The sequence below is a fragment of the Dendroctonus ponderosae genome, unplaced genomic scaffold, assembly GCF_020466585.1.
Source record: "Dendroctonus ponderosae isolate FM_Combo_2020 unplaced genomic scaffold, Dpon_F_20191213v2 Dpon_F_20191213_1, whole genome shotgun sequence".
Classification (NCBI taxonomy): Eukaryota; Metazoa; Arthropoda; class Insecta; order Coleoptera; family Curculionidae; genus Dendroctonus; species Dendroctonus ponderosae.
In genome coordinates this window covers 41,541,038-41,560,686 of record NW_026017110.1, presented here as the reverse complement: position 1 = coordinate 41,560,686, position 19,649 = coordinate 41,541,038, and the positions used below count along the sequence as shown (strand labels likewise).

At 35.5% G+C, this 19,649-nt stretch overlaps 2 protein-coding genes and 1 non-coding gene across 4 annotated transcripts in view; 1 reads left to right on the top strand and 2 right to left on the bottom strand.

Moving 5' to 3' along the window:
• Positions 1-809: 809 nt before the first annotated feature.
• On the bottom strand, positions 810-928 carry LOC125502703. Its single transcript, XR_007280484.1, has one exon. It is a non-coding gene; the product is annotated as a U5 spliceosomal RNA (small nuclear RNA).
• Positions 929-1,376: 448 nt separating this feature from the next.
• The window catches only part of LOC109540419 (poly(ADP-ribose) glycohydrolase), a 29,536-nt gene continuing 11,263 nt past the window's right edge, over positions 1,377-19,649 (top strand). Inside the window, exons 1-8 of one of the 2 annotated variants that reach the window (XM_048663839.1) lie at positions 1,377-1,580; positions 1,638-1,938; positions 2,006-2,155; positions 2,211-2,449; positions 6,172-6,266; positions 15,930-16,095; positions 16,176-16,306; positions 16,879-17,066. In XM_048663839.1, coding sequence (XP_048519796.1) covers positions 1,669-1,938; positions 2,006-2,155; positions 2,211-2,449; positions 6,172-6,266; positions 15,930-16,095; positions 16,176-16,306; positions 16,879-17,066 — 1,239 coding nt within the window. In that variant the 5' untranslated portion in view covers positions 1,377-1,580; positions 1,638-1,668. Of the gene's footprint in view, positions 1,581-1,637; positions 1,939-2,005; positions 2,156-2,210; positions 2,450-6,171; positions 6,267-15,929; positions 16,096-16,175; positions 16,307-16,878; positions 17,067-19,649 lie in introns of those variants that run through there. The other variant, XM_048663842.1, reaches the window with a different exon arrangement.
• Positions 6,592-12,236, bottom strand: LOC109540418 (phenoloxidase-activating factor 2). The gene is made up of 2 exons (XM_019908779.2): positions 11,488-12,236; positions 6,592-7,611 (listed from the first exon to the last, which is right to left on the bottom strand). The coding sequence occupies exons 1-2, from the start codon at positions 11,944-11,946 to the stop codon at positions 6,937-6,939; spliced, it is 1,134 nt and encodes a 377-aa protein (XP_019764338.1). The 5' UTR covers positions 11,947-12,236; the 3' UTR covers positions 6,592-6,936.

Below are 19,649 nucleotides of genomic sequence, written 5' to 3'. Positions count from 1 at the left end.
GCTTTAAAAAACATTTTATATGTAATGATTGTTTAAAAAGTTTTTGTTGAAACATATTTTTTCTGCTTATTAATTAATACTGTTTTAATTATTTTTCAATTGTACTCTTTAATAGTTTATGTATTACTTTAATTCTACATACAGTTTTTGTAATGTTATTCTTTGAATGTGACGCTATGGCACCCGGGTGCCGGAGCTGACGCATTTTTAGGGAGAGCCAGTTCAAAAACGGGGGTTTTTAGTTGGTAAGAATCCAGCACTACCTAGTTCTCCAGGACTTTGAGTGTCTTCGTGAAGATTTTTCCCTCCGGTCGTTGGGCAAACAGCAAAAAAAATCCTGTTTATATTTCATAATTTACTAATATAATTTTTGCAGATACCTTTTGAAAACGATTGAACGATTTGAAATTAATTTACTAATTTCGAATTTGCAAGAATACATTTTTTTGTTTGTTTAGAGTGTTGTTTTTGTTGAAATTTCATATATTTAATTCGCTTTTATATGTATGTTTATTTCATATTTAATAAATTAGCTTTGGTTGTTATGCTATTGTTACTTTTTTATAATAATACCCATATTTATATAAATACCTAGTTTGCAGTTATAATTCATAAATAAATAAAATTAACTATGCATTTGAAACGCCCGTGCGAAACCCTTGCTCCGTTAGTTCACCCAGCCCCCGGCGAGGGCCTGTTTCCAATGTTAACATGTGAACCTCGTCTCATTATTTCTTGTCTGATGAGAACCGTTCACCTTTCACGCTACAAATTTAAAACCACTTTCAATTTAATTCATTCAAGCGCCCCATTCCGAAGAACAGGGCATACAGAAAAATTCTTCAAGACCCATTTATATTGACCCTCTCCACGGAAATCTTTAGTAAAAGGCGAAAGATTTATACGCTTTGAAGAGAATCCAGGGTGTCCAGAATTTTCTGATTGGGTATGTTATAGCCAAGACTACTATAGACCGTGTTAGATACTACTGAGGGTGACCTCTGGAGGTAAATGGCGAACAATTCAGTATCATTTTTCTTCAGACATTTATTGACACATTGACGCTTTGATCACGTTATTTATTATGCTCCGAAGATATAGCAAATAAATTCAAAGTTTCGCTCTTGTAACTTTTTACAATTTAATTATTTAAAAGAATCTTCACCTTTGTGTGTCGTTAGAATTCAAACTATATGGTAAAGTTCGTTTCGATTAAACATTTTGAAATGTTTTCTTACTTCATAAAAAAGATAACACTTTTTTTTGCGCACTTTTGGCCTTTGATTCAGCTATTATTTTGCGATTCAAAATTATCCGAACCAATAATGGTTTCGTATTATTTTCCAGTTCGAGTGTCGTTTATGAACGAGCTCCTGCTGTTGATGTCATTCATGTCAGCTGTTTGTTGTTTACTGCCATAGGTTAGAAACGAGAATTAAAACCCCAGAGTTTGCACATAGTTGGGAAGTTTAACTTTAATTTCGGTTGATTTAAATCTCCCAACAGTACATGCGGTTTTTGTGTTGTAGTTGAACATCTGCAGGGATATACCGTCGATTTATATAGAATATTCTGTCCAAGTAACTATAAATTGTTTAATAAATAGATATTCACAACTGATAAAACCTACATTTAAGTCAATAAAAACAGTGCTTTAAAAGACTTGAAATGATGGACGACGTTACTAATGCAGACAACTGCAATGGAGAAACGAGTAAATGGTTAGGAACCAGTATAAAGGATATCTGCCAAGGGAAAGGTCATTGGTCTTTTGCAGTCACACCTGTGATACCCTCAAAATATCACCATGTTCTATATCATATTGATGTTACATTGCAAGATTGCCCCAAACCACACATTTCAAAAGAAAGTCATCTGTGGGAGGAAGACTATGTGCGAATGCCATTCTCTGAAAAGAATCTGTTTAATGTCACAGAGGTAAACAAAAAATTGTGGGCCTGTTCAATCGTGAGACTATTATCTAATCGCTCCCCCCCATTTCTAGAACAACTCTGAAGTTATTAAGGAGAGATGGAAAATAATTGCTGAAGTTTTATCAGCTCCAATATCAACAAGTCAAGAGTTTGAAGCTGCCTTGAGAAAGTATAGTTCAAAGTTGCCTCGATTAGAAGCTTTACATTATTTCTTTACTGAAGTAAATTTTTATTTATGTTGTTGTTGTATGCTCTAACTAAAAACTGATGTTTAAGGAATTAGACAACGAAGATGCAGACCACTTCTTTAGAAATTTGTTACCGAAAATCGTTACCCTGGCTTTAAAGTTACCAGTGTTATTGCCAAATGGGGTACCTTTATTAAAACAAAATCACAATAGGTCATTAAGCTTGTCGCAAATACAAATTGCGTGTCTTCTGGCCAATGCATTTTTGTGCACTTTTCCGTGGAAAAGCAATATTGCTACCAGTTATCCAGGAGTTAATTTTGTGAGGTGAGTTGTTAGCATTGTGTGCAGTTAGTTAATTTATATGTTTGCATACATCGACGGTAGGCCTATTTTTATATCTTCCTTTGGGACAAGTATTGTACAATCATTTCTTATATTTACTTTCCTATAGTAAAGTACTCCTCATAGTTTCACAATAAGTTTTCAATTTTTTCTACATTTACTTTTCAGTAATATACCCGGTGTCGCAATAAGGATGGTAAGCGGCTGTATCTTGGTAAGTATTTGTTGTAGTGTTCGGAAAAAAAATTTGATAACAAACTTGAAGGAAAGAATTTGCTGGAATATATTTTGAAATTTTTCAGATGACCACTAGATGGCGTAATTGCAAACGGTTTTTTAAAAAGTCGATTTTATACAGAAATTGTCCTGATAAGTGAAACATCTAATAAGTTTAGTCAAAATATCATAAAAACCCGTACTACTTTCCTTATAAACTTTTTTCCTAACTTGTCAAATAAAGGGTGGGGGGAGAGTCACACAGCAAAATTCAAAGGAACCCGTAACTCCTACACGGCTTTACCGATTTCAAAGTTTTTACTATCAATTGAAAGAGAAATTAAAACTACGATATTTGATATTAAAACAATCCTAATAATTTTCGAAAGATCCGCTGTTTAAAAACATGTATTTGTTTTAATTTTCCACAAAAATTTCACATTCTACCAAGTTATTTTACACGCATTCGAAAGCACAGGAAAAAATAAACCAAACTGAAAAATTTTTAGATGCTGTTTTTCTTAAATTTTTATGTGAAAATGATTAAAATTGTTTTTATATCACATATCATAGAGTTTGCTCTTTCAATTGATACTAAACTTTCTGTGCATTAAGCGGTTTGACTCTTCCCCCACCCTTTATTTGACAAGTTATGAAAAAACTTCTAAGGAAAGTAGTACGGTTTTTATGATCTTTTGACTAAACTTACTAAATGTTTCACTTATCGGGACAATTTATGTATAAAATCCACTCTTTAAAATACCGTTTGCAGTTACGCCATCTGAAAAATTTCAAAATAATTTCCAGTAACTTCTTCTTCTGCCAGTTTGTTATGAAATTGTTTTTTCTGAACAATCTTCAACAAATACGTTCCAAAAGACAACCGCTGACCATCCTTTTTGCGACAGCCGGTATTAATAATTATCTCTTCTGATCTAATAAAACCAATATCCCAAAAAATTTTCGTTTGTTTCGCAGTAAACAACTCGACTTTTGGACGGTACTTTTGCACGGTATTATTGGCAGATCAACTACTACAGCCAGAAGGAAACTGAAACTAGGTGGAATTTTAAATTAGGTTTTCTACTTTAGTTATACTTTTTGATTGCTGGCTTGCAAAAATTAAAATAAACTCATTAAATGAGTCAAGTTTCTTGGAATTGAAAAGAACTTCAAGTTCAATTTAATGTTTGAATGAATAAATAATTTCCGGTTTTTCAGAAGCAATTTTCAGATCAATTGCGACAACTACAAAAACGAAATGAATAAAATTTTAGAAAGAGAAGAGAAATCATGGGAACTAGTTTATTTTCAAATCTGCTCTTTTATACATATTTTTTTAAATGTGAGCGGTCTTTTTCCACATTCAAGAAATGTCATCACGTTTGAGACGTATGTAAAACAATGTTGTACCAAGTATTCACTATTCATTGGAACTTTCATACCAGTCTACATATAATATTAAAATGGGGTCCTTGAAATACAAAAAATCGCTTAAAGTACACTACATGTGAAATCAAGCCACACGTTTTAAGAGAGATATTGGTAACCTACATCTATCTAGATTTCAGATGTTTATTGAAGTTTTTATCTATAAAGCACACTACTAGCGTAGTTTTAATGTCTGTACAGCGATACCCATATCAAAATGGTGATGGCAAAAATTCGGGATTCAGAATTCATGAATAAAAATGATCTAGATTTATTGTACTCTTTTCCATGATCGCACATCAAAATAAAGAATTAAGTAATCAATCAAATAGTAATCTGATATGCCATTGATTTTTCTGCGGATAATAAATATTTTTTAAGATCTAGAAAATAATTCTTCTGGCATACATATTTAAAAAAATTATTACTACCTGCATGTATCATCAGTTTTAGATATAATCATCATCATCCAGCTTTTTCTCCTGTCTACTGCTGGACATAAGCCTAATCCATACGTCGCCAAGAATTTTTATGTTGCGCAAGTTGTATCCAGTTGTGGTCTATTCGCCGTATATCGTCTGCCCATCGCGTCGGTATTTTCATTCTAATCATCTTTTGGTCCATCTATCATCGTTGAGTCGTGCCACATGGCCTGCAAATGGTGATGCCCTCTATCACCGTTCTTCTTCGAATTTTGATCTTTCCATTTTCCTCTGTGATATCCTTAACTTATTTATGTTGTTTTTAGTGAGCTTTAGTGTTTCGCATCCGTATGTTATTTACTACTGGAATCACATATTGATTACATACATTTCTCTTAAGGCTCATGGGGATTTCGCTATGTTTGCCGTGTGACCGAATCTAAACCGATTATTCTTTGTATCTCTGGTATCAGGGTCGTTTCTAGTGATTTTTAATTCGCGCCCAAGGTATCGATATTGTGTAATTTCTGTGATATTGTTTTCCAATTTTATTGTTCCACGTATGACTAAGTTTTCTTTTTATTTTACTTTGGTTTATCTGTAATCCCACGCCTTTGGTTACTTGTGCAAGGAGGTCATATGAGGACTAGAAGGAGAGATTGAGATTTACTCTGACAACCATGCGGCCCTAAATGCACTTCTCGGCGTTAGGATGGGCAGTAGACTGATCCAGGAGTGCTGGAATGCCCTGAATAAAGTGGCAGAACCGAAACAGGTAAACTTGGTATGGATTCCGGCGCACATGGGGTTCGAGCATGCCGACGCATTGGCCAGACGCGGATCTTCTGAGAGCCCAATAACTGTCGAAACTCACATAGAGCTAAGTAACAGACAGGTAGCAAGCGTACTTAACGACTGGGGCTTTAAAAGTACCACAGAGTCGTGGAGAAAGGCGGAAGGGTGTAAACAAGTCAAAGAGTTGATTGGAATGCCGGGCGATGCCAAGGCAACGTCCAAATGGCTGATGTCATGGAGTCGCTGGGCGCTGAGGACTCTGGTTGGGGTCATGACAGGTCACTGCGGTCTGAACAGACAGCTACACCTACTTGGAATCGGTGATAGCCCCGTCTGTCCACAATGTGCAACGGCGGAGGAAATATCGTATCACCTGCTATGAGTATGCCACCACTGGTTGTCCGTGAGGCGCCTGCTTGGGGCCTCCGCCCTCTCCTGCACGGAACTGTCTTCGCTGGAGTGGAGACGGATCCTCGGCTTCGTCAAGGGGACGGGACGCCTGGGTGGTGAAGAGGAGGGGTAGTAAGGCGGGATGAATGGAGGGGGAATGGTGAAACGGGCCTTGAAGGCTTACTCGCCGGCCGACCTCCACAGAACTACTACTACTAATATCTAAAACTGATATTACATGCGGGTAGTACCAAATTATTTTTTATAATATGCCTGACAGAAGGATTATTTTCTTCCAAAGTGAATGGCATCTTGAAAAATATTTATTATTTACAGAAAAATCAAGGGCGTATCAGCTTTTTAATTGTTTAATTTTATTGGCAATCATTGAAAAGCGTACAATAATTTTTGCTTTTCCGCCAGATAATTAATAATTATTTATATTTTCAGTCTATTCTCTGCATTTTCAAGACCTAAGAGAAGGCAATGCATTTGCGAAAAATTAAAAAGTATCTGTAACTACTTTAGAAGAGTAACGCATTCACGTAAGTATTTTGAATGTTGGTTTATAACGTGACTTCTATGTTTTATAATTATTTTTTTTTACTAATAAAAGCAAAAGAAAATAAATAAACGGAACTGGAAAATAACAAGTTAATATTTTATAGTAGGTACATGAATATATTATTAATAATTTGTGTTATTTTATGGTAGTCCTATTTATTAAACATTCACAAGCAAGACATTTTAAATAGCAGCAGAATTAGATTTTGCCAAATTACATTGAAAACTAAAAAAAAAGACTAATTGAAAATTAAAAGTTCGTTTTTTCAGTTATCTTAAATTTATTAATAATTGAAGTTTGAAGATTTCTATTAATCATTATTTTAAAAATATGCACCAAATCGTGCATATTTCATACGTTTTTGCGCGTTTGAAGTGAGGTTGAGGATAATTTTAATATTCGACGGGAAAATGCTTTGAACTGAAACTTTAGAACTTTACCTTAGGTTACGTTTAACGCTTAACAACCTTGTGTTACGAGCATTAAAAGAAAATTTCTCATCGGTTGGGACAAAACTCCAGTTTAACATTATTAAAACTGAATACATCCAAGCCGTTTAATTTATCAGAACGCTAGTATTATATTCCTCAGAATGTAAGTAACTAAACCTACCAATTATAAGCAGAATTTCATAAGTAAACACGATAATTTCACTTCGATTGGGTTTTAATATCGTAGTTATGTCGATAAATGTTTGGTTTCAAACTCATCTTAATCATCTCTCCATCGATCCAATCTGAATACAACATTACATTAACGTAAGCCCCTGGTGCTTGTGTGAGTCCGCAAATGATTCCCCAAGAAACTACACCAACTTGTTGATACCTATTAGTTTCGCCAGTTATAGGGCACATCAAAGGACTGCCCCCATCTCCTTTACACGTATCCTTTCCCGGCTCACCACCTGCACAGATAAACGTATCATCCAGCTCAAAAAGTGGCCCTAAAGTTTTTTGTAATATACGCTCGCATTCACGGAATGGAACGATGGGTAAATCAACTTTTTTGAGTATCGGCTGATATACTCCATGTTTAGAGTTTCTTCCCCATCCTGCTGCGGTGCAACGTGTTGTATCGACGTTCAAATCTGGAGGTGGTACGCAGATTATTCCAACATGGGATGTAAGCTTGAACGGACTTTTTAGAACCAAAAGAGCGATGTCATTTCTTAAACTTGAAGAATCAAATTGGGGATGGATGTTTATAAATGCCACTGTTCGGTCTTGATGGAGCAAAGGTTCATCCATATGCTTCCAATGCCATTCACCTGCTCTTACTGTATATTTGACTGGAGCTGTTACGCAATGTGCCGCCGTCAGTGCCACCTAAAACAGAAGGTTCTGATAACGATATAAACGTGTGCAATAGTGTCCCCTTAAATAAACCGGAATTAATCAAGTTCTAATAAAAAATACCTCAAGATTTGCTTCTAGGACTGGAATAGCTTGAGGGAAGAAATCTAAATATTATTTTGGCAATATTTTCTAAACAGTTTGCTGCCAAATTATGAAATTTCGAATTCGTTAATTAGTGGGGGCGGAACTGAGTCTTCTACATAAATATGTTTCTAACTTATTTGTTTGTGACAATTATTTATCAACTTATTAAGTCGAATTTTACAAACGCAACTGTTTTCAAGTATTAAAAGTCCTAATATTTGCTTGGAAATTGTATATTGTATCGCACACAGCAGTTATATGGAACACTTTCCTGAGCGGTGGTTTGTTTGACTTTGAAAATGTGCTCTATTTTGAAATACTCGCAATTTTTAACAGTTTTAGTGTTCCACATTTATGTTTAGCAATAAAACTCTAAATAATATTTTTTGTGAAAACTTGAAAGGTTTCTAAGTGATTCTGAGGATGTTTCTAGTATTCGGAAAAAAGTATTTAGTTAAAAATGTTTCAGCTTCACTTCAAGTCAGGGGTCACTTCAAGTCAGGGATTTTGTCCTTAATTCTAACCGTTTGTTATCAACAGTATTAAATAAGTAAATATTTTAATTATAATTGGAATACTGTCACCACGCTATGACTGATTGATGAAAGAAAGGCACTTTAGAGCTAACGGTTCATTCTATCAAACGAAATCATTCTACTGAATTTAGCGATGATCCCCTTTCGGCAAATTTAGCTGCAATTTAATATTAGTTATTATGAACACATAAAGAAAGACACTTAGAGCAAAACCACAATTAAAAAGAAGCATCTGTAGGCAAACATTATATTTTTCCAAAAATTAAAGTACTCGGCCTTAAATGCACTGGAAAATTTTTGGCTGAGAATCTTTTGCTTAAAAAATCGATTGATAAATGTCAATTTTTTTGGTTGCACACTCCGAGTTCCAACTGGTTTTACTCCCTTGTTATGGCCGCTATCTCTTATGAGGGGAATAGTTTTTATAGCTACTTCTTCGGGCTTTTTGGTCGTTTTGGAACTTTTGAAATATCTTGACGTTTAACGACGTTACGAGCAAAAGAAAGCAGGTATGCGCAAATGGAACAGTCGAACGGTTGCCAACATTCAGCGTTCATTATCCCCTAAACCGTTGCCAATGTCGATTTTTGTCAAGTCAATCGAACTCTAGCGAATACGCGTGGCAATCCAGAGCATTTTTTTCTTTTTGAAATATTATAACAGTTGCGGGATTCTCGGCAAATAAGCCTATAAATCCAATTTTTTTTTCTCCAACATTATATATGAAAACGGTGTTATTGAATGGCATTTTGATCTAAATTCGACTCTTAAGTGAAAAATGTACACATTTTCAATTTTGAAAAACTTCGAGAATTTACAAAAAAAAATGTAATTGCACAATTTTTTTTAAACCATTGAGTTGCTCCTATAAATACATTTTGAGGTTAAAAAATATTGATGCGCCCCCAAACTTGTAACAAAAGAGTGTGTTTCCAGGAACAACTAGCGCTTCAGATCTTTGAAAAATTGAACTCCCCTGGTGCTGAAACGGTGACCAAAATGAACTTTACCCTGAACCGCTTTTTACGCCAAGTCTATGGGTTTTTTTCAAGTTTTTGAATTTCTGCAAAATGTTGATAACTGACCGAGTTACAGAGTAAAGAGTGGAAGTGTGTGCAAGTTTGAGAGTTTTACAACAGTGAATGTGCCGAGAACAAAGTATTTTGTTCGGCAAATCGTCTTTTCGACCTTAAAATCATCATAACTTCCAAGTTTCTCAACCGATTGAAATTTTCGGAGATGCATTTTTGATAAAAAAGCGTGCGTTTTTCAACAAATTTCAAAATTTAGAACTCGGCCCGATATTGACAGTTATACAGAAAATTTCTACATACAAAAGGCTGTTTTTCCTAAAAAAATTACTGACAGTGAAATGAATGGAGTTTATTTCATTTTTAAAAAAACACACTTTCTAGTGCTTAGTGTATCATTTCAGCTGTATAAGCATGTGAATTGAATGTGACACCTATTTTTGAAGCGGAACACGCTTCTGTGAGAAAAATCGATGGTAACAACTTGATAAACGTTAGTTTTTCTAAGATTTTATATAGCGAGTTCGACATTTTTTAGGAACAATCTAATAAATTAGACCTGATATACATGATTGCTTAAGTAAACTTAATACTTTATTACGATTCTGTAAATTTCCATTGCAGAATATCTTGTCTTTTGTGCAGTATCGGTAATAACATTCAGGACTGCATTTGTCATTTATTATAATAAAATGCAAATACAATTTCCAAAACCGTTCGAGATAGAGATAAAACTCGTTCCTAAAAGTGTTTGCAAACTCTTTGAAAGAACTTAAATTTATAGTAATCTATAGAGCGTTCCATTTAAAAAATACTTAACGTTGTGTTCCTGTATAACCGGAAGTTCCACTTTTTAAAATTGTGTTTTACATATACAGTGTAAGTTTTTTTCGATGACTAGACAGGGATCTTGGAAACTAAAGCAGATTCAAAAAAAGGTGAAAGGGACAAAGAATTGCAGTTTTGAATGGTCTACTCGAAACTAATTTTCTTCTTTCAAAATATGACAGGTATCAAGAGATATTTGAAGAAAACTAATTTATGACACATTTTGAAGTAACTCCTAGTTCAGTCAGTATTAATCTGACAGGAAAACTTTAAATAGAAATTTTTTGGAAATTGCATTTCAAATAAAATGACAAAACATTTTTAGAAATTAATTCTCATTTTTTACATATGACATAAACTTAATAAAAATAAATATCGAAGCATATTGTTATTATTTGTTGTTATTATGGAAACACTGCTGCCTGCCTTATACTATTTTCCATTGCTAACTTCAGCTAAATTGAGAAAGTAAAAATCATTCGCAGACACGTCATTTTCGAAAGAACCTACCGGTGTGATATATCACAGAAATGGTGATAAATGCTCTATTTAATAAAGGAATAATTAAATATGGTTTCCATTTAAAAAAACTCAATTTTGTGTCAAATGTCAAAAATAACATCTTAATTTGTAGATTGTAATGTCTCATGCCATTTGCCAATGGAATTTGCGATAACTTTTGTATTTAATGTTTTCCTGTCAGTTTATAATTGATGAAACTAGGAGTCATTTAAAAATCTGTCATAAATAAGTTTTTTTCACATATCTCCTGTCAGCTGTCAAATTTTAGAAAAATAAAATAAAAAGTCCATTTAACATTCGTTGTATCTGCTGTAGTTTCTGTACATCTGCTGTACTAGTTATCAAGAAAAAATCACCTTGTATAGAGCAGCACCGCTTTAGCAGGACCTGAATTTTTCCTAATTATCGTGACTGTATTTTTTGTTACGGAAAGCAGCCCATATTGTATCAGCAGTATAACAGCCATAGCTGTTGAAATAATTTCAACTTCAAAAGCATATTTTAACATACTACATAAAATCTGAATTAGAAAAAAAAAGTAAATGTAAAATAAGTTCTAGTTTAAACAAATTGAAATTGGTTGGTCTAAACTTCGGCAATAGTAAACTGCACTTATCATCATAAAACCGCAATAAAAATTAAAATTGACGATTTTTCCATGGAATAGGTCCGAGATGTTGAAATAAATTAGTTCCAACCTAAACTATATCTCTGTATAATTTATTTAAATAGAGGAAATACCAAATGTATTTACTTATATTATTATAGACTATTTCTACTTGTGTTTCCAATGTGCAAGGAAGTAAATAAAAACTACGTGGCCTATTTTATATGTGGCTACTGACCTTAGGATGAATTAACGAACCTCCACACTTGTATACTGTTCCATCAAGGATTCCGAGCATCCAAGGAAATTCGCCAAACTCGGCAATATCTGCGTCTCCAAGTATTCGCTTATGCATGTTTGTTGTGTGTCCCGCCATGCTGTATTGTATTCCACATTTTACTTTGCAACAAACATCTAGATATCCTGAGCATTTGGCAGACAAAATATTTTGGTTGTTTTCATTACTTCGTACTTCGGATAAGCCAAAATCTTCTTTATATGTTGCTTGATTAACGTCTTTGCACTCCCAATATGGCAGGCAAATACAGTGCGTATCTGCACCTTCTTTAACAAAATTTCCCTTGATATCGCCGCTAATATCAAACATTAAGTCCTTGTTCGTTTCGAAACATTGGCAGTCCACCACAGTTTGAAACAAAGCAATAACACTACAGTAAAAATGAAACAAACTACACATTCTTGATGAATCTTAATTTTAGAAGGCTAATAATTAAAATTTTGTGTGAAGCAAAACGTCCATCTTCCTGAGATATTTTCAATTTTTGCAGCTAGAATTTTCAGTTATATCGAGAGATGTCTTTTTTAATGCTTTTCGTTAAAAGTAACTTCTCACAAGCGAACCAATTGGATTATTTATTATTGTAATCGGTGATTACTACCAGGCTATTCCATACTAATAGACGACACATTAGTTGAAATTGCAACATGAACTGAACATAATGGTATTTATTGCTAACCTAATTACTTTTGTAGCAATTTGCACAAACCATCAACATATATGGTGTCTGCAATTAAGCTGATTTTGTTTTTTCACAGTGGTGAAACTTTTTTAAAGTAGTTTTATTAAAACTGGTAATTACTGACCAACCATTAATTTATATCTGATAATTTTTTACAAATTTATTTTACAAAGGTTCCATTGATTTACTTTGCACTTCATCTTGGTGTTGATGAGTCAACCGAGGGGTGTTAGCCCTGACATGCCACGAGTTCAAAGGGTTTGGTCCTTTTGAAGCTTCTTGAAATTGGTTGTTGTCAAGTCATGCAGTGCTTCTGAATTTTCGTGCTGTGAGAGACGATTTTGTTGTTTCGTTGCAATCTGTTTTATGACCTCTTCAAACAAAGGTACACCAAGGTACGTACCAAGGAGCGTTTGCAATAGTTCGTAGTACTTTGCTCTGGAATCGTTGTATTTTCAAAATATGACATCCCCACAGTTGAATGCCATACATCCAAATAGGTTTAAGAATTTAGTTGTAAACTAAAAGCTTGTTTGTTGTAGATGGAAGTCCATGGTTTTCGGGTTTTCGACCATGTATCCAGTAGAGGGGTTTGAAGCGGATTTGCAGTTCTGCAAGTTTGATTTTGGTGTGCTCGACCCATTTAGCTTTAGCGTCAAGGTTCATGTCAATATATTTTGCTGTGTTTTCGTAAAGGATTATATTTACATTTATTGTTAAGCTCTTTGGATTCAAAATTCTTTTGTTGGTGTAGTTCACATATACTGCTTTCTGATCGCTAAGTTTTATCCACCATCTCTTCGTCCAATTTTAAACTGAGTCATTGAGTCTTTGTAGAAACAACGTAGATTCTACATCAGTTTAAGCCATGGCTGCGTCAGCTGTGTAATCCGCCGCGAATGTTGCCGCTACGGCGTTTGTTCTCTGCGGTAGCTCACTAGTGAACCGAGGATATAGAATTGGGCCCGGTACGCTTCCTTGAGGTTCAGATCGAATATTTTTGGAGTCTTAAGGGCACCCGCAGACGGGCGACTTTTGACGCTCGACAATTTAGTCGCCAAGACCCGGCGACTTTGGTGCCTGCGCCCGAACCATATATTTGGCGCGTGAGAAGTGCCATCATGCCGTTTCGGTACAAGCCAAATTAAGTAAACAAATTCGTCTGGTGCTACCACAATTTTGTCGCCCGTCTACTTGATCCCGTTCAGTCCTGTAAGTTCGATCCGGGCCACAATCGCTAGCGTCTTTTAGACGCTGCGTCTAAGTTTGTAGAGTAAGCCTTCATGCGAGACTTTATTGAATGCTTGCGATACATCCAGAAACATCAATAAACACACCTCTTTTCCTTCCAGAGCTTTTTCTATTATGTCGACCAGAGGATGAACCTGCTTTATTGTTGATGTGAGTGTCTCTGCCTAAATCCAAACTGGTGATTCGGTAGTAGATTATTTTCTTCAATAATTGGTTTCAATCGTTTGTGGAATATTTTTTCAAATACATTTAGAATTTTTTTCGGGCTTTGAAGCCGTGGCCCATGGGAATTTCTTCCTGACGTTTCGTTCACAACTGCCGTGGACATTATCAAAGGCGATGAGGCAGTGGGCGAAGTGATCTCCCGTGCTTTATTTGGTGGCCGTCTAGACGTGCGTGCTCCGCTTCTGCTGATTTTTCTGTTTGTCCTAATCTGAAACTTCTTTTATGCTCAGTGATCCTAGTGTTTACACTACGTTTTGTGGTGCGGATATATGCTCTGCCACAACTGCATGGAACTCTGTAGACTCCTGATGCTAATAAAAAAAATTTCAAACAGTTTTGACATGACAGGTAGCAAGGAAATCGGTCTGTAAGATTTCATTTCTGTATCTTTTTTTCCAAGGTTTAAAATCATAAGCATATTTGCGATTTTCCAATGAGCCGGGACTCGCATCAGTCTAAATGTTGCGTTGACCAACAGTCGAAACATTTTTAGTCCTTTCGTAGGTAACTTCTTTAACACTAGTCCAGTAATGAGATTGTATCCTGGTGAGCTTTTTCGGGTTGAGGTTGTATTTCAGCTCCAGCTCTCGTTTGAGCTTATTTAAGGTAACTTTTTTGATTGTTTTGTGCCAATTATTTTCTATTTGTGGAGGGCTCTCATTTGAGCTCATTGCCGGTTCATTTGGAGTGAAGATATGTGTCTTCTTTCAGGATTGGTGGTACATGAGTGATTTTCCTTCAGAGTTTTTTCGTAGTTTTCCACAGAGAGTAGTTTGTACTTTTATCCGCTGTTAGATTTTCCAAGAACAAGTTTGCCGAATTTTCCTTTAGTTGCTGGATCAGTCTTTTAATTTTTTGAGATTTGGAGTAGTTCTGGTTGCTTGCCAATTTCGTCTAAGTTTTCTTTTATTCTTACCAGATTCCTCACTTCCACCGGATATTTAAATCTGGGGGGTTTATGGGTGACTGTTTTGATGTTGATGCAAACCGTTTGTTGTAGATATTAATTCAGTAAAATTAACCACTGCATAATCGAGCTGGTCATTTGTGGTAAGATCAATATCTAGATTAATTTCTTGATCCATTTGCATCTTAAAACTTTTCCAGTCTGTAGTTTTATTATTGAGAGTTGGTTTTACAGGTTTTTTGATGACAGTTTCACTGAGGGTTATGATTATCGATAAATGATGACTTTTCATCACTAGTAGAATGTTACTATCGTGTCGGTGTAAACTTGTCGGTGTAAACTTGTTAGTGTAAACCCGAATGATGTCACCATACTCTCAATCATGTCTCAATTGCTCAGATCGTGGTTCTCTATCATTCTCTATCTTGACCTGCAAGAGAAGTCTGCAGGAAGCTGCAGACCGTGTCCAATGATTTCCTTGGTTTGATCCACCCAGCGCGTCGGAGACCTTCCTCTCGGTCGTTTACCAGTCAGCTTTCCCTCTATAATAAGTTTTTTTCATCCCACTCGTTTTTCTTGAAATGTGTCCAAAATACCGTCGATATGGTTGGTTTATCCTGGTTGATGGCCTTGTGGTGATTTTTAGTTTCTTAAGAATTGTCACGTTAGTACGATGTTCTGTGTATGAGATTTGCACCATTCTTCTGTAGGCCCACATTTCAAAAGCATCTATCATCCTTCGATTGGCCATTTTCAAAGTCCAGGTCTCAGGGGCATATGTCGCATTAGGAAACATCAAGGAGTTTAATAAGTTCACTTTGTTGCGTTGAGATATTGGTCTTTCCAAACTCGAGTTACTTTCAGTGTTGAGTTACGTGTCATGGCCAGTCTGCGTTTGATTTATTCGTCACAACCGCCCTTGTTTGTAATAAGTAATACTAAATAATTAAATTTCTCAATTACTTCAAGAAGAGATACGGTCGATTAAACAATAAGAGAATTTGCACGTTTAGAGTAAAAAAACTAGACAAAATTTTAAAGCGCCAGCTCGTGGTGGCAATTTTTTTGGCCTAATTTTTTTTGGCTAAAGGGAGCTTAATTATTTAAATTTTTCTAAGGCAAAACTGGCGCATTGTAACATTTTAGTAAAATAGACAAAGTTATTACTAAGCTATTCACTAAGAAATCTAATTTTTTATGACTCGGTTCTCTCAGAGAATCACCTTCTGCAGTTTCGCTACGTATTTAAATAACACCCTATATATTCGTCTGTTGGGAACACTTAGAAAATATTATGATATATTCTTACATTTTCAGCTCCTGTTGGCGTAGTGACTTTTGAGCGCAAAATTATTCCAAGAAGCAATATGCCCCGATGGGATACTTTGGATAATAATTTAGGAAACACAAAAATTCACATTGCTAGTACTGGAAACATAGAGGATAACGGTTTGGGATTCCTACAAGTTGATTTTGCGAATAAGTAAATAGCTTAATAATAAATATATATATTGAAATAGTTGACTTTTTTCAGATTTTATAGAATATCACTTTTAATTTTAGAAACATTGGCGGTGGTGTCTTAAGATATGGCTGTGTTCAAGAAGAAATAAGATTTGTTATATGTCCTGAATTAATTGTTAGCAGGCTTTTTGTTGAGCAGTTAAGAAACAGTGAAGCTGTAATTATTACTGGTAAGGCAAAATGGTTCGTATCATTACGCAGAGCGCAAAAGCCGACGCTAAAAATGCACCATACAGTTATGTCAGGTGTTAGTTAGTCAATTTGTTTAAAATATAACTAATTACCCAATTATGTGAAGGGTGAAAATGAGATTAATATTGAAGCAAATAAGAATGCAATTTTATAGTTCAACAAAAACTCATAAATGTTATTCGAAATTAAATATCTTAGATATTTACATCTTAGGAAAAATTACGAGAGTAACATCGAAGTTTTCATCGACGATTTCACTTGGTTCAAGCAAGCCTTTGTTCTTTGTTGAAGTCTCACGTTTCTTAGTTTTTTGTTATGTAATTCGTTCTGGTTGTATAGCAATTATCGTAGTAAAGTCTACAGTTCCCTCAAAACAAATGTTTCGAGATTATGGATCGGATTCAGATATATTTCCTATATTAAGGTTCGCTAACATAAGATCATTTTCTCATGGTCCAAGACAGATGTAAATATGGCTAAACCCTTTTACTTTTTTGTATAACATTGCTGGAACTTATAAGAATTTGATTGTTTATTATGAATGTTTCAGGAGTTGAAAGATACAATAACTATAGTGGATATGGAGATTCGTTTGCATGGGCAGGTGATTATGTAGATAAAACTCCATTTGATGTCTACGGGCGAAGAAAAACAACCATATGTGTTATCGATGCCATCCACTTTAGTAAACCGCATGATCAGTACCAAAGTTCTCTTATGCTTCGAGAATTAAACAAGGTTTGTAATATGAAAAACGTTAGGCTTTCGCGGCTTCTGCCTTTTGAAACTGGTGGAACTTTCAGGCTGTTAGGCCGTAGTAGAACAGAAATTATTCTTGGCGATTCGTAGGCACGAGTGGATTGCATCCTCAAAGTCGTTTTGTTGGAAGCTTATACTGGACTGATGCCTTGTGCTTACATCAATCCAATGTAAACTTTAACGCGCAGCGTGGTTTCTTTAAATCCCAAACACTCTAAATTGTTCATCGATGTCTTTAGCTGAGTGACCCAAGTCCGCAAAAGAAGTATGAGCCAACACTGGCCGGTGGGGAGGCCGAGCTTCCCATATTCAGCAAAGCCCTGAACGGAGGTCGGTTGGTTCAGTCATGGCTTAGACTTCTTGCCAAAAAAATATATCGGCCAGGGGAAGTCGAAAGCTCCAGCACTTTTTCAAATTCTTGCTACAAGTCCCGTTCTTACTGGAAGGTAGAAAAAATTGGCGAGAGGGATTTCTTAGGGCCGGGCCTTTTTTAGTTTTTGCAAAAGAAGTTTGAATGTTTCTGGGTTGAAGGTGGCTTTGTTTCTGTATATTCCCTTTGATGACAAAATTAGGCACTTCGACGGTAGTTATTTCTGGTTTGTTACCGGTGGTCTGGCAAAAAAAAACGTCCGGCACACGAACGACGAAGAGTTAAATTTTAGTTCAGAACCTTCAATCCAGAACGTCTGGAATCAAGCGGAGTCTGTTTTTCTCAGGTGCGCTTCTCCCGTCACAGAAGGGGTCGCGAAAAGGTTATGAATTCGACTCCCTTTATACTCGCGGAAAGGGTATTCACCACTAGTCCGCGAGAAAAAATAACAGTTCTTTTTAAAAATTACGCAAAAGAACAACCTGGAATCGGTAATTCCCCGTCCTTTTGAAATTTTTGGGGTTTTGCAAATCGGTTTTCCCCGGCGTCTCGATAAATCGTCTGCAAATACGCGCGGAGAATAGCGCCCTGAACGACAACTTTCGGGCTAAACACCTCTGAGGATGCAAGCCACTTGTGCTTGCAAAATGTCAGAAAAGAAACATTTTTCACCACTGTTTGCAAACCCGAATAACTCACCAGCAAAGCGACATTTAAATGAAGCTGTATGTGGTTTCGACTGGAAATATTCAATGTTGCATTTTCCAAAAAATGTGGCCAATCAAACCAATCCACTTATCGGTAGAATGTCTATTTTATATTGAAAACGAACAAAAAAACCTTACCATGTTTTTGTAATACGCTATTTTTTTGTTTTTTTGTGCATTTACAGCAGCTGGTTCAATAAAAGATAATTCTATAAAATTATGTGCGCATTAAGTATGTCTCATATTTTGATACCATTTTTATTAGGGAAAATGAGTCAGTAGGACATGGGAGATTCAATAAACAGTTATATGTGCAGAATGGCTACCAACGGGAAGCGTATTGTATTTCCCTCAGCATTACAGAATAGGCCGAAAATAAGACCCTGTGATTGGCTGGCCGTCTGACGTTTAGTACAAAGAATGCCAACTACGGCATTACCATAACCTTACTTTGAATGTTATTTACTTATTTATTTTTGTAGTATTGTCAAAAACTAATTATTGCTAATTACTCTTTGGAATTGGTGCTTTTACCTATTTGAAAAAAATGCATAATCAATCATTGTGCTGCCGCTTGTCATCGAATATTTTATATACTTTTTACAACGATTTTGTGATTGAAGAGTGGAAATAACAAAGGGGGCAATTGCCAAAGTGTATGTTTCAAAATAATTAGAAAAATGTGCAAGGAAACAAGTTAAGCACTTGGCGGTGCCACGTCTTCGGATTCAGATGAAAGCTTAGCATGAGGAATAGCATATAACGCCTTTGTAAAGGCATAAGGACAACCACTTGCCCCTTTAGTTACTTCCACATTTAGATTATAAAAAGTTCATCAAGATTTCATGCCATCGCATCGTGTCGATCTTGATAATGGTGTTCAAATATCTACATTCGGATTTCCACTTGTAAAATATGGTCAAAAGCCTGGAGTTACCGAAATTAGGATATTCACATATGTCCGGCAATGAAACGGGAAGATAAAATTATCTTTTCATTATCTAATTAATATATTAAAATTAAATAAGTTGGTATTGAAATCAACTTTTTTAAAACAATTTTTAATTAATACAATTTACAGAGTGAGTGTTTATAATATAGGAGCAGCAACAATCTGCTTATAAATGAAAATTAAGTCTAAAGTCTGTCTGCTGGGTAGCGGCATTTATAGGGGGTTGTTATCTAAATGGCTATTCAATCGGGTATCAAGGTCCAAGTTCCTTAATTCCTCTCTCCTTAAAACTGAAGCTAGGGACTCCTTGGTTGGACGTGGCTTCAGGAACAAAGCGTGGATTCGCTTTCGCTTGTAAATGCAAAGACTACAAGTAATTAAAGTAATCAAGCACAATATTGAGAAGGAAGTCCATGAAATGTAATATTGGATTGGCACATCTTTGATCACAGCTTCTAGACTGTGTCCTCCTGGGATTGGTACATCTTGGAGTTTCAATTTATACTGAACTTCCACCGATGTTTCCTTCTGGT